Genomic DNA, 15,333 nt, shown 5'->3' on the forward strand with positions numbered 1-15,333 from the left:
AGTCTACTCATTTACCTGCTTACTGACCCTCTCTCTTCCTCCAGACCTTTATTCGCATTGGCTTCAACACAAAAGCAAACGCTGCAAAGAAACAGAGTTTCCTGTGTTTGTGTTCAGCGTTAGTAGCTCAAAGTTTCTGGTGTCTCTCTCAGAGGAATATCAATAGCACTTAATGGCACCTTGCTCAGCATAGGCATGCATTCTAAATGAATATTGATTATTTATGAATTAATCATACTTTCAGGCTGAGTGTTGTTGTTAGATGTCTCGACCATCATCACTGCAACAAAACCATGTAAAAGTAAAAAGTATGACAGAAAAGTTGCTAAACGTTTAAAGAAAACTGTTAAAGGGCCCATATTCCACATTTTTCTATGTTTTATTTTTCTCCCTGATGTCCACTAATGACATTTCTGTGGTTTTATGTACTAAAACTAGTTAATAAGACTATTTTACAACCTCTGTTTAACACTCAGCAAACTGTAGGAACTAAAGTTTATTGGTCTCAGATGACAGTCTTTCTTCTGACAACCACCCTCAAAAATCTTGTGGTGTTTGATTGTAGATTGAAAGACATTGTGACCCCAAGACATATTACTAATGTCTGCAGACCTAATTATTGTTCTTTGTCCCCTTGAACGAACCTTCCTGTGTGTTCCGACCAACCACTGTGTGTGGGGTCTGTATGGACATGCATCCTCTTCCTAGCAGATTCTTAATAGCTCCAGTTGTTTTAAACTGGAAACAGTGAAACAAAGTTGTGTCCAACCAATAAAGTGTTGTTAATCACTCAGGTCAACTTTTTAACATCTAATATGAAAGCAAATGTACTTCATTTAGATTTCACTCTTAAGAATTGCTAAGGGTGCCAACTATTGTGGCACGCATAGATTTAAGAAAAATATTTTCCTTGACAAGATTTAGTATTTTCAATCATAATTATTTTCAGTCATTATACTGATATTATACTATATAAAATGAAAGCACAGCAAACACTTGTGCTGTCATCTTCATATAAAAGCTACATTTTTGAAAGTTTTTGCAATGAACGATCAAAAGGACAAATAATTAAGAATATATTTTACAGCTCATTTTGCTCATGCTTACCAAGGTGCAAATGTTTATGGAGGGCACTGTAAAAATAAACAAATAAAATATGCCATTAACTCTTGCACAGGCTGCATTTTATATTTTTTCCTCTAATATTTTAAATTCAGTGAATCAACAGTAATTGTGACTGATTTGTGTGATGTCACAAAGCCAATGAATTCTTAATAAGCTGTTTGTACCACTAATGTTCAGTGTCTGGAGCCTGGAGTGAACTGAATTATGCTTTGAAATTTTAACAGTGTTTACTTTTTACATTAAACTCTTATTTTTATTTTATTTGGTTATTTCAAAAACGTGAGCAACCTTTGTTTTCTGCTATACAAGCCTGTTATATTAGCATCCTTCTGTGAAGGCGATTGCAGTGAAGTCTTCAAAATTGCAATTTTTTTATCTTTTGTGCACGGTAATTTATCTTTTTAAATTATATATACACAAAAAAAAGTAAGTACACCCCTTACATTTCTGCAAATATTTTTTAAATATCTTTTCATGGGACAACACTATAGAAATGAAACCTGGATATAACTTAAAGTAGTCAGTGTACAGCTTGTATAGCAGTACAGATTTACTGTCCTCTGAAAATAACACACAGCCATTAATGTCTAAATAGCTGGCAACACAAATGAGTCCACCTCACAGTGAACATGTCCAAATTGTGCTAAAAGTGTCAATATAATGTGTGACCACCATTATTATTGAGCACTGCCTGAACCCTCTTGGGCATGGAATTCACCAGAGCTGCACAGTTGCTACTGGAATCCTCTTCCACTCCTCCGTGATGACATCACAGAGCTGGTGGATGTTAGACACCTTGTGCTCCTCCTCCTTCCGCTTGAGGATGCCCCACAGGTGCTCAGTTGGGTTTAGGTTTGGAGACATACTTGGCCAGTCCATCACCTTTACCTTCAGCTAGGCAGTTGTCATCTTGGAGGTGTATTTGGGGTCATTTTTGTGTTGGAAAGCTGCCATAAAGCACAGTTTCTGAAGGGAGGGGATCATACTCTGCTTCAGAATGTCACAGTACATGTTGGAATTCATGTTTCCCTCAATAAACCGCATCTCCCCAGTGCCAGCAGCACTCATGCAGCTCCAGACCATGATGCTACCACCACCATGCTTGACTGTAGTCAAGAGACATTTGTCTTGGTACTCCTCACAAGGGAGTGCCACACATGCTGGACACCATCTGAGCCAAACAAGTTTATCATGGTCTCGTCACAGGACATGGTTCCAGTAATCCATGTTCTTGGACTGCTTGTCTTTGGCAAACTGTTTGCAGGTTTTCTTTTGTGTCAGCTTCAGAAGAGGCTTCCTTCTGGGACGATGCCCATGCAGGCCGAGTTGATGCATTGTGCAATGTATGGTCTGAGCACTGACAGGCTGACTTCCCACTTCTTCAACCTGTGCAGCAAAACTGGCAGCACTCATGCATCTATTTTTTGAAGGGAACCTCTGGACATGACACTGAACACATGGACTCAACTTCTTTGGTCGACCTTGACGAGGCCTGTTCAGAGTGGAACCTGTCCTGGAAAACCGTTGGGCACCATGCTATAGCTCAGTTTCAGGGTGTTAGCAATCTTCTTATAGCCTAGGCCATCTTTGTGGAGAGCAACAATTCTATTTCTCACACCCTCAGAGAGTTCTTTGCCATGAGGTGCCATATCGAATATCCAATGGCCAGTATGAGCGAATTGTACCAAAAACACCAAATTTAAAAGCCCTGCTAACCATTCACACTGGAAACCTCTAATGACACCAGGGATGGACAACAACACAACTGGGCACAATCTGGCCATGTTCACTGTGAGGTGTACTCACTTGTGTTACCAGCTGTTTAGACATTAATGGCTGGTAAATATTTGCAGAAATGTGAGGGGTATACTCACTTTTGTGAGATTCTGTATAAATATATATCTCAAAGGTAGGTCCCCAAACATGACACCCAATAGCTATTTAGTGCATCTTTTAAAATACAGAAGATCATTTACAATTCACAGCACTTTGGCTGCAAAAAGGATATTTTTACACTGTACAGAAAATCTATATAGTTGTTGTTCAGAACATGGAACTCTCTTGGGGGAGCACTCTACCTGATTACTTCGGAGAGGCTTTCTCTACTGTTCAATAACAATCTGCAAGTGGATCATCCATTTACTCTCAGCACAACATGTAAACATAGATTATATCTGCAGAATATGAATGTGCTTTCTGCAATAAGAACGCCCCGGTGTGCTTCTGCATGAGCCGTAATGGAGCATAATGCTTTATTTAAAGCTACTGAAGATGTCAGTCAGCATCATAGTGACCTGCAGCCATCTGTCTTGCCTCAAATTTGAAAGCAGCTGCGAGTGTGGGTATTTCCTCGTGTGTGTGTGGGTGAGTGTGTGCGTACTTCTGTGTGTATTTTTGACTGTCTCCCCCAAACACCCTTATTTGCGAGCCATTATTTGGCTGTTGTTTTGACACGCACTGCTCCCACACTAAGCACTCAGACAGTCCATGTCACTCACATGCTGAGGCAGTGCAGGAGCCACAGCTGGCAATTAAAGTGTCACAGAAAACAACAGCATTTGGCTGCTGTCTCTCCTTTAAAAACCTTTCAACGGCCTCTTGGTGCTTTTGTCTTTGTCCTTAGCCCCCTCCCCAATTCCAATTTCTCATTTTCTGCAATGCAAGAGCTCCAGAGTACTCCAGCTGACTTAGTCTGATTCAAACTATTGATTATCACAGAAAATGATTTTGTTGACTTTCCCTGTGCTTTGAAATGAACAGAAAACCTGTTGACTGGCATATAATGGAAGCAATTAGACACTTTTACATTACATATTCTGGACATGAGATAATGTCTTAACAAAGCTCTTCATTTGAAGTTTATTCAACTTTCTAATACCGGAGTAACTCATGAAAAAGGAGTTCCGGTTACTTTCACTTTACGTAAGATTGTCTTTTATCCAGACACCATTATGTGGGAGCCTGTGAAAACTCCAGCCATACCACTACCACTGCTATCATATCTCTAGGACTGAATGATGAATAGATTCATTAGACGCTTTTGCTACATTAATAACTTAAATTATGCATAATTCAGTCATTGAGATGTAAACAAAGTCATTAAGAGTGGTTTGATGTGAAGTGGGTCATTGTAGAGAAACCTAAAGACAGTTTTTTTCCACAGAGGTGGTGATAGGAACCAGGGGTCACAATGTCTATGACACAAATATAACCATTTTATTTTCCTTCTAAAACCACCAGTGAACTAAATGCTGTTAAGTAAATGCCATTTTCTGTAGGGACTGTTTTGCTTTACTGCCCTCTACATGGACCTCTGCGCCAAAATGTGGTTGTAAAAAGTAGAGGTCCAAATCTTATCTCAAAACTCTCACATAATAAGGCCTAAGGCATCAGGCAGCATTATTGCAGACATTTCATGTAAAAACTTTCTGTGAGGTCATTTAGATGCATTAAATGCTTGAGACAACCATCACCTCCACTGTGAATAATTCTGACCCTGTAAGGTTCTCTAGAAGGGAATATTTCACATCAAACCACTTTGGGTGGTTAACTGTAATTATATTTCAACAATTTAATATTGTAAAAAAAATATGAAAATGATTACATGTGGTGTAGTACTGATTTCATTCAGTTAATTCTTTAAATGAAATAATGCAAAGCAGCATTTTTGTTTTAACAGGTCTGTTATTAAATTTATATAAAAAAATCACATTTAAATCACAATATCAGTCAAACATTTAGGCCAAATCATCCAGCACTACACCCACAGGTTCCTCCTTCTGGAAAACTAGTAACTATATCGATTTACAGCTTAAGTATCAAATACATTTGACTGAATAATTTGTATAATACATACAGTCATATGCAAAAATTTGGATGTCCCTGGTCAGTTGACTTGTTTTGTTGATTTGTTGATGAAGACCAAATTTAAAACATCTGTAAAGAGAACACACCTCTGCATAATTTAAAGCACACTGTTTATTTGCTGAATTTAACATATCAGAAAGAAAATAAAACATCCACTGTGGTCTGAGCAAATACATAGAAATTCAGCATAAGTGTTTAGGACGAACAGGTTTCCTGTGCTTTTAAATGTATTAATTGCCATAGACTATTGATGGTGTGATACATATGAGGAGAGAGGCTGGAGATTACTTTAACCACCTCTTCAATTGTGTCTTGCATGATTTGTTATGGTGGTTAAGTTCAAAGGCAATTCTTTCTTTTTTCTCATCTTTCTCCATCTGTCAATGTGTCTCTTTTCCTTTCTCAGGTTCAGCAGGAGTAAAGATGGGGAGCATGTATAAGGACGAGAAGGACGACTGGGTGACGGTGTGTCTGAAGTACCTCCTCTTCGTCTTCAACTTTCTCTTCTGGGTGAGTCTGCATCATGAGCACTGCAGCCTTCCTAGCTTCTTCTGACGGTGACATTTATGGAGTTTAGGTTGTCTTATGTTTTCATGCTCTACAGATGGAGTAGGGGGAATATGTGATATTCATACTTTTATCTGGCTCAGTGGAATTTTGATCAGAGAGAGAGAGATAGAGAGAGAGAGAGAGAGAGAGAGAGATCCAGGATCAATGTGTGCAGAATCTCAGTGCAGGGAATTGTGGCAATAGTGTGTCTAAGTTTCTTAACCAGTGTTTACTAGTAGAGCTGAGTCAAGCCCTGATGCTGTTCAGAGCCTGGGGCCAGTAGGAGAATCACTTTTAAATTGTTTTCAGTGTTGCAAAGGAGTAAAGAAGACATCTGTGTTTACTTTGTGTGAGTCACTGTCAGTAGCGCTGTGGGGGGCCACACTCAGAACCCAGTCTTCCCACCTCTCCCCTCCTCTTCCTGTCCGACAGCACAGCAGCTCATGAACTGGGACAGCACCCTCTAGAGTTGAATCCATTTGTTGAGTGGTTTTTAAAAGTTTCTTTTGTGAACAGAAAAGCGAGAAAGCTAAGCCCGCATCTTGGCTTAAGTCGCAGAAGCGTTCGCCTGAATGTTGTGTACTGATTCATTCTCATTGTCACGCAAATATGTGTATAGATTCACTTACACTTTGACACTGATCCTTGGTGTATTTTGGCAACATCAGGAGGAAGCTTTGCATAAATTCAAGAGTCAAACGCTTGTGAGCTACACTCAGGAAATGAATGCAGGCACTCCTTAATACACAATACAGAGAAAAACATGCATGGTTGAAACAATGGTCAGGAAAATGGGCAGTTTTTTCTTTCCGCTCCTCTAGATCAGTGGTCAACAAGGACTGGCATATGCTAGTTATTCTTGCAACATCTGGTCAAAATATCAAGCTCATTAATTAGTTCTTTTGACATTTACGAAAGAGAAATTCAGTTAAAGCTAAACACATGTAAGATTTTTGTTTAAAATGGAAAGCGATAGTATTCCTGATTTAGGAGAAATCAATAAACACTAAAATATGGAGTCACCCTGTAAATCCTAAAAAATACAGTTTTTAAGAGTGCGTGGTGTCGAGTCAGATTTCCTTACGTATTAATGTCAAACGCGGTCAAAATGAAGCTCCGACTTGATGTTTAGGTCTCAAGTGCAAAATGGACATTATATTACATCATTGAAAATAAGAATTAAATTCATTAATTAAATCCATGAAATCCACTAACACCAGCTGACTGCATTCGATGTGACGTAACTATAAACCAGAGCACATCTGCAATGCTGGCTCAAAAACAGATTTCCCAATGAAAAAAATTAAGATGAATAAGTAACATTTTTGTAGGTTAACAGTGGCTTGTTATCCTGGAATGTTATTTTTAAATTAGAAACATTTTAACAAGCAACATTTATTTATTGCGATAAAATAGTAAAAACATGTGTAGAGAAACCTGTGTCAGTATTACTTTCTAACACTAACACTAGCCCTGCCAAAAACGAAAAATATTTAACGCTTCAGTTTCCGCAAAGCTGAATTTAGCTTCTTATTCAAATTTCCTGTTCAACAGTTACTTTCAGGCACCTTTACAGACTGTAACTGCTGCTGCATTTAAAGTAGAACAGACAGAACTACTGAATAAAAAGCTTTGTTCAATTTCTCAGATCATTTGTCTGTTATGTGCATCCCCCACTCTTGTGCCTCTGAGCGTGAGAAACTGCTGGAATTGAGAAAATATTACATCCATTCATGCTTCAGTACCATGAGAGGAAACGAGACGGAAGGTGTCATTCGGTCGGGTGTTCGTGTTAAGACTAACCCTAAAAGGCTGACTGTTCCCTTATGGCTCAGAAACAAAGTGGACTACTTCACATGCTTTCATTTTCTATTGAAATGTGACTGAAACATCCCGTCTCTCAGCTAAATGAGAGAACTTTAGCATTATTGCGCTGTTTAAGTTGTGTTGTGTGTTATTTGTGGCATACTAATATAAAAGTTGACAAAATGCCTACCAGAGGAAAAATTTCAACCACTCACTGCTACATCAGGATTTTGTAGGTTTCTGCTGTTTATTTGTTGGAATATTGCATTTGTTCGCTGAAAGTCACTAACTGCTCATATGAGCAAATACAAACTTTGTCTATTTTCATGCTGTACAGTTTATGCTTACATTCACTGAACATAAGACCCTCTGTGTGGTGTGTGAAACCCGAGACTATAGTTGTTTTTCAGAAGGCCCAGTAAGATCAATCTTACAGCCTTTCTTGCAGTTGAGTGGGCAGGACCCCTACAGTGTGTGGTATGCAGGGCAGCTCCCGTACAGAATCCCCAGAGGGTGCATGAGACACTAGCCTGACTTTTGTTTAGGCCTAGGAGTAGAGGGAATAGAGGACTGGAATTACTTCACAGGAATTTCCTCACACAACTTACAAAAGAGAGAGGGGATAGGCCAAAAAAGAACAGTAAAGCTCCTCTGTATCACCTCAATGTGAGTATGTTAACCCTCAGAAGTTGAAAGTTGTAACTGTCCTGTTGCTACAGTATCAAAACATCATTGCACAATTACAAGATGAAATAGATTTTTCTATATAAGTGTTGTAAGGAATTTTCATTCTGTATCAACAGGTTTGATTTTTATTTGTTCATTTCAGTCATTCGGTTTTGTCAAATGACAAATGCTTTTACTCTCTACAAAACGAGGCTGTACTCTCAACAGTATTTTGTATAAAATGCAGATCATAATAAAATGTTTCTTTACTGCTTACAACTGCAAATCCGGTTCTAAATTTAATGTGTTAGAATCACCACTTCCATGAACTGTGTGTGAAAAACAATTAATATCAAATTACACCATGTTTTAAACATTGCAAGGGATAACAGCTTCTGAAATTAAAATAATAGACTGTACTGTCAGAGACCACACTTCATTTAATTTTCCTCTTAAAACAGACATCAGGTAGAAGAGAGGAGAAAATCAAGCTCCACACTTGCTTGAAATCTGAAAAAATCCACAGCTGTGAAGAACTCCGTGCTGTGGGTCTATAAGGATGTGCAGGTGTCAAGAAGCCGTTATTAAGTAAAGGACTGTTGTCAACAATTGACTGACCATCCCAGAGTCCAGATGTCAATGAATGTGTTAGGGACAACGTCAATCATGAGAAGATGAAAATGCAGCCAACTTCTCAGACTTTGGGCAAAAATATCTGATAATTTATATTTCTGAAAAAGCTGTTATAAGGGTAAAGTGTAGATGCACTAAATACTGGAAAAAAGATTTATATTGGTTTAGACTTCTGTGTAATTTCTTGTTAAATATATATTTTCTGCTTAATGGCTGTTTTGACTGGAAATGAAGTAAATCATATTAAATTAAATACACTAAACCTTTGCCCAGTATTGTATTTACTCACATTTTGCTGATTTTTAGTGCAGTCCATCTGCACTGCCTTGATTTACCTCTGCAGCAGTTTGAGCTGCAATTGAAATGTGTGAAAAGTGGTGTATAAATAACTTAGACTTATTGTCACATATCAAGCTCTACTGTATCTTAAATGTTAGATGCACTGGGATGTTCTGCTGTACGAAACGGGATGACTCAAAAACGCTTGAGTTAAGATTCATGATGAGCATGTTGAATTATGAAAAAACCCATTCTTTTTTGGCTAGAACAAGAATGGAAATCTGATCTGCAATATATTTCTTCAGTAGTTTAAAACACTACAGAGGAAATGACCAGTTTTGATGAAAAGGACAAGATATCCATTTATAAAATAGCTATGAAGTTGCTGAAGTTGAACTATCCAGATTTTTAAGGTTGACTGTAGCTCATGTAATTGTTGTGCAATTTATCAGTGCCCCTCACCATATCCATCAGTGGAAACGGACCACCGTTGGACCAGCACTGACCACATATTATTTTGGTGGTGGACCATTTTCAAGGCCAGTAATGTCAGGGTAGAGGGTGGTGCATTAGTATAGGTATGTATTACATAATGGCCAATGAAAAATTGTTTAAGAAACCGTACTTAATAAACTGGCAACATTGTGTAAATTGAATGATGCTGTTGAACGAATTTTGTTCTCTCTCTCTCTCTCTCTCTCTCTCTCTCTCTCTCTCTCTCTCTCTCTCTCTCTCTCTCTCTCTCTCTCTCAGATGGGTGGAGGTGTGGTGATGGGCGTGGGGATCTGGACTTTAATTGATAAAGGGGACTACCTGAGCCTGCTGGCCTCCAGCACCTTTGCTGTCTCAGCCTACATTCTCATCCTTGCCGGGGCACTAGTCATGGTCACTGGATTTCTGGGCTGCTGTGCGGTCATCCGTGAACAGAGAAGCCTCTTGTCCACGGTAGGGGTGGCTCAACTCTGACGGCCTGGTAACACTTGTAAGAGTTCAGAACTAAAGGTGCATGACCTATGGATGGCTTATATAATTTTTACTGATAAATGGAAAATATTATCATTTCGTGGAGAAGCCTGTACTAAGGGTACTGTAAAGTCCAGAATTGGAAACGTCAAAGTCTGGGAATGTTTTTCTTACAAACGGTGTCAGTGAGCTTGTCACTATATGAGATCATGAGCTCAGAAGTGTGGAGATGTCTACAAAGGAGCAAAGACTGGCAAAGAGTGATGAATATGTAACAATATATAGCCTGAAATGTTATAAACTATCACTATGATAGTCATGTTACAAAGATTTTGGAAGCAAATGATGGTGATGGTACTCACTGTCTTTTCCTCTGTTGTTGACATTTAATTATTATAGAAAAAAGGTCAGTATCCAGTTACTTTAGACAGAGACATCACACTCAGCTGGTCTTGAGAACAGTTTCTGAGACAACGTTACCCCAAGTCTGTCAACCTTACCCCAAGACCTCGACAAGACAAAGTCCAAATGATTTCAGGACTGAGACAAGATCAAGACTGAGACTGAACTTGAGTACTACACTATATATTGCAGCTTTGGTTTATTATAAAACACTGAGGTGATACATGCAGATTTGCCAGTGTTCAAGAAGCTGCTCCTTCTTCACATGGTCACACTCTCTCATTGTCTACAACCTGACTCACTCAATTACAGCACTGATCATCTCGCTGTACAAGAGTTGTGCATGTTTTCAGTCCTAAAAATCAGACATGTTTGAAAATATATGCCTCTGATCACTCTAAATGTCGACTTCTTTTCCTCACATTACCAGATTATCAGTGCCATCATCACTTCTGATAAAACTCCTAATCTGGAAATTCGCTTATGATGGTGGATATTTGTCAGAAGAGGCAAGTTGGGGGTACAGTTGGACTCAGAATCATGTAGTTTATGGCTGGATGAACTAGGTCATGACTAAATTGTAAATTTACATGGCGGTCCGTTATCAGTTTTAACCTGCCTTGCACTCAGTGCACTTCAAATATTGATTATGGAGTTACTTTTTGAAAATGCTTAAAAAAGATAAATGATTAGTTATCGGTAATGTTGTGATAAGGTGTTAATTATTGGTTGTTGTTCTGAAGGTTTTAATCATCAGTCATTGTTATCAACCTAGAAATTCTATATTGGGGTGTGTCTGTCCAGAGCCCAAGCTGTAATTTTTCACACTAACATGACTGACCCTGTTATTTGTGATGGAGCAATTAATGTGTATAATTCCATGGAGGCCTCTCTTTTTAGGCACTAGTTTCCTGTCCCCTCTGTTGGTCTGCTGCTGATTCACCAGCTTCACATCTGCCCTGAAAAATGAGCTTTCAGACATCTGTTTCTTCTACATTTTTTAATCGGAAAGAGGGAGAATCAGACAGAAAGAGACAAACAGACAGAGAGAGGGAGAGAGAGTGAGGGAGGCAAGGTTGTGACTGCCACTGCAGCAGTGCTATTTATAGCTAGCCTTCACTCTGATGCATGACACTCCGAAAGGTAGGGCGCCACCTCTGGGTGTTTCTGTCTCTGCATGTTTGCGGGTTTGTTTTGCCGTGTTTAGATCAGAATGATTAATGAAAGCAGCACATTTTACTTCTGAGAAAGGTGATCTGAAAGTCATCTAGAGAGGGTGGTGCATTTTAATATTCCCCTTACAAAAGGGAACTATTGTCCTTCCCTTACATTTGATTATTAATACAGTCACTCTGGACCTAACTGGACACAGCCAGCAGCTGTTCTGCACTGTTTGATTGGCCTTGAATTTGCTACAGCCCCTGGAAAGCCTTTGTCTGCTGCCTGGCTGACAAGTTGACTTAATTAGCCTTGGGAGTGCGTGTGTCCTGACTCTTGTCCTGCCATGACGGTGTCCATTTATTTGCCAGCAGCTTCTTTGTCTGATTTGTGAATGTTGTTTTCCCGTCTTTTTCCTTTTCCCAGTAAAGGCTTCTTATTTTTACCCCTATCTCTTGTTTTCAAGAGCCACTTTGCCCCTTGCAACTGAGTTACAAGGTGTAGTAGTTGAAATCCTGCACTATGAATTGGAAGAACCCTCAAAAAAAATTAACATTACTTCCTTAACAGGCTACTTGCTCTGCTCTGCTATCACTCTGCAATTATAGCCAAGGAGGGTGAGGTTCAGTGACCTCGCCGCTGGGCTTTAGTTAAATTTAGAGCATCATATGCTTTCAAAGAGGGGAGATGCAACAATGATCTACTATTGCCCACCCCTAATTCTTGAGTGACATGAGGCTGAAGTTAGCTGTTTGCCATCTTCTTGGTTGGATTTTCCTGTTCCACCTTAAATTAGTTACATTTACAGTTACATTTTGGTGCTTCAGATGTCAGAAATGCTGAACTATTTAAGGTGGAATGGGAAATTTAGCTAGCTAGCTAACAAGACTACTAGTGAAAAAAGGATCATAATACATTGAGAGGGCAGTAAACTAAGACAATACTATGGTTATGGTAAGTCAGAGGTTATCGCAAGTTAACTGAGAAAATACTGACATTTGTGGGTTTTCTGGCCTAAGCCTCTATCTCAACAATAATCGGGACACCATAACCCTAAACATGAACGTGCAAAACAGAGGGCTAAGGCCTAAGGGCTAAGTGGTAGGGCTGAGGGGTGAGATGGGATTGGGCTATAGTGTTGAGTTGTCTTCTCACAGTGGAAGGATGGACAGAAACACCTGAGCATTTCTTCAGATCTGAAGCAGCTTGATTTTCTCCTCTGCTCAGTAATGTAGTTATGTAGTTCTGAAACTGAAGAATTGCATCATAGACATTCAGAGTTTAAAGGGTTAATACGTGTCTGGCATTCCCTCTTGATCCCGACTTATTCCATATTCTGGAATCATAACGAGAGAGAGTGGGTTCGGCGCTCTGTAAATTTGCATTTGTGGCTAAGATGTCTTGACTTCCTTTCATAAACTCTCTGCACACTGAAAGCGTGCTATTTTGCAACTTACTCTCACACTGAAAACATTAAACTGTCATTTCCAAAGACAGGCCATGGGCTGTTATCACCCTGCTCTCCCCCTGCTCTCTCTCTCCGTCTGTCCGCCTCCTCTTTTTTTTTTTCTAGTAAATCATGACTGCTTAGAGGCTTCTGTCATTTACTCTAGTTCATTTTCCTCCAAGAAAAATGTCACTTTTCCATTTTCATTTCTATTTATCAACACATTTCTTCTTCTCTGAGCCTGAATTGTGAGATTATGTGTGTAAACAACATGTGTAAATTTCCTTCATGATGTTGAAATATATTTCTGGTCTATATTGGGTTCATGTGATGTGAAACATCTGGAAGAGTTACATCATGATAGTCAGTCAGATGTCACATTGGGTTGTAATAAGGAGTTTATGTATTTATTGCTGTTTTGTTTTTATCACTCTGCAGTACTTCTCCTGTTTGCTGCTGATATTCCTGATTGAGCTCATTGCAGGAGTTTTAGCATATGTGTATTATCAGAAGGTGAGCCACCTTACTACACGCACACACACACACACACACACACACACACACACACACACACATACACCTCTTTGCATATCATTCGTAAAAACACTGCTGCCAAATAAAAGACCAGATCTCGCATAAAAAGCACAAGTTTCTCTACAACAATGTGAATGGCTGATATCTAATTATAGGAAATGTTGGTTGCAGTTATTCTGCTAAAGGCCATGCAACAAGTTTTTAATCTAAGGGCTAATTACTTTTTCACGTGGGTAACTACAAATACAAATAAATTTACAAATAAGCAAAATAACAATCAACAATATTACAGAGTAACAGGCTGTTGGAAAAGTTTTAGCTGTGTGTTTACATTTAAATGAATTATGTATCATTCATTGTAATTATAAGCCTTCTACATTCTTAATTTCAGCATCAAAATAAACAGCAAAGCTAAGACAACGACTTGTAGCTGCTTTCTACAGATGCTCAGTAATCACAGGCTCATTGTTCCTCAAGCTTGTGGAGGCTTTGAGAGAACATTATTCTTTTCCACACCTCTTGGAAACTGCTGTTGCTGCTGTGATGAGATCTATTTAGGAGATATGACGGCTTTATCGCTCTCACACTCTCCTACCCATCTTGACTGTCTTACACCCTCTTGCTCCCACTTTCTTGCTTAATCTGAATCTCTTGCTGTCTCTGACTTTTTGCTTTTATTTGGTGTTCTTTTTCATTCTCAACCGCTTCCCCAGTTGAGCGACGAGCTGAAGCAGCACCTTAGCAAGACGATGACGGCGAACTATGCTCAGCCAGGGAAGGAAGGCATCACTCAGGCGGTGGACCGACTGCAGCAAGATGTAAGAGGCTCTGCAGTCCAAGCAGCTCTTTGGGCCTGACTGCTGAAGAGTTGCAAACAGTGTGCAAAAGAGTGTTAATGGCATAATTCCTCTAAATGTATACAATGTCCTTCTTTTCTTCTTTGTGAGCCATGACACCTATATGAGCTTGTTGGACATCCCATTCCAAACATTCGACATTAATGTGGAGTTTTCTGGCATGGAGCTCTTCAGTACAAACTTTTCTCCTGCCAGTGTTTGATCTAAGGAGATTGCATGGCTATGTGTTTATATTAATACACCTGTTTCCATTGGGTGTTGCTGAAACACCTGAATTCAGTAATTAGGTGTAGTGTCCACATACTTTTTGGCCACGTTGTGTTCATTAGCCTCATAGCTCCAGTACTAAACTACATAAGCAAATGCTGGGACAGTTAACGTGCCTTGGCTAATCAACTAACATTTGGTTAAGAGGGAACATTGTGTATATTTGAATTTTATGGTTTATTTTATGGCTTTGTCTGAGGTGGGATAATAGTGGGTGGGCATGAGGTATGTACAGTTGAAGACAAGATTCTCTTTGCTGTCAAACATATAGTTTTTTTTTAACATCTGTATTTGTTCTATATTTTGATCCTCTATAAGTCAGTCATCCCCTCCCTTTCACCATGCAGTTCAAGTGCTGTGGGAGCAACAACTCCTTCGACTGGCAGCAAAGCGTATACATCATGTCCCTAGAATTGGAGAAAAGGTTGGTTCCTGACAGCTGCTGCAAGACCATGACTCCACATTGTGGCCGAAGAGACCACCCCTCCAACATCTACAAAGTAGAGGTGGGTCTTGGAATATAAATGCCGGTCTGCTTCTCACAGAATCTCAAGTTATGAAATGAGGTAAAACCACAGTCAGCTTAAGTCCCACTTTATTGTGTATTTAAACTGTGATATCCACTATGAGTACTGTAACTCCATACATCACTAGGGAGTGAATTGGATTACGAAACCTCTGCTGTAACACTGGCAGGTGCATATATTAACATTATAGTGAGTCCCCATGGCCTGAGAGGTGTTAAGGCTAGGGTTAACACCAGCTGGGCCATGTATTAAA

General features: G+C 39.3%; 1 protein-coding gene across 7 annotated transcripts in view; it reads left to right on the plus strand.

Moving 5' to 3' along the window:
* Nucleotides 1–15,333, plus strand: part of tspan11 (tetraspanin 11) — a 32,460-nt gene that overhangs the window by 2,109 nt on the left and 15,018 nt on the right. For all 7 annotated transcript variants that reach the window (XR_005130789.1, XR_005130792.1, XR_001858486.2 and 4 more), the window contains exons 2-6: nt 5,399–5,502; nt 9,679–9,870; nt 13,334–13,408; nt 14,143–14,247; nt 14,901–15,059. Coding sequence is in view for 4 of the 7 variants with exons in the window: in XM_017712215.2 (XP_017567704.1) it covers nt 5,416–5,502; nt 9,679–9,870; nt 13,334–13,408; nt 14,143–14,247; nt 14,901–15,059 (618 nt within the window). In the remaining 3 variants the exon portion in view is untranslated. The remainder of the gene's footprint in view (nt 1–5,398; nt 5,503–9,678; nt 9,871–13,333; nt 13,409–14,142; nt 14,248–14,900; nt 15,060–15,333) is intronic.

Source organism: Pygocentrus nattereri, chromosome 1, assembly GCF_015220715.1.
Source record: "Pygocentrus nattereri isolate fPygNat1 chromosome 1, fPygNat1.pri, whole genome shotgun sequence".
Lineage (NCBI taxonomy): Eukaryota > Metazoa > Chordata > Actinopteri > Characiformes > Serrasalmidae > Pygocentrus > Pygocentrus nattereri.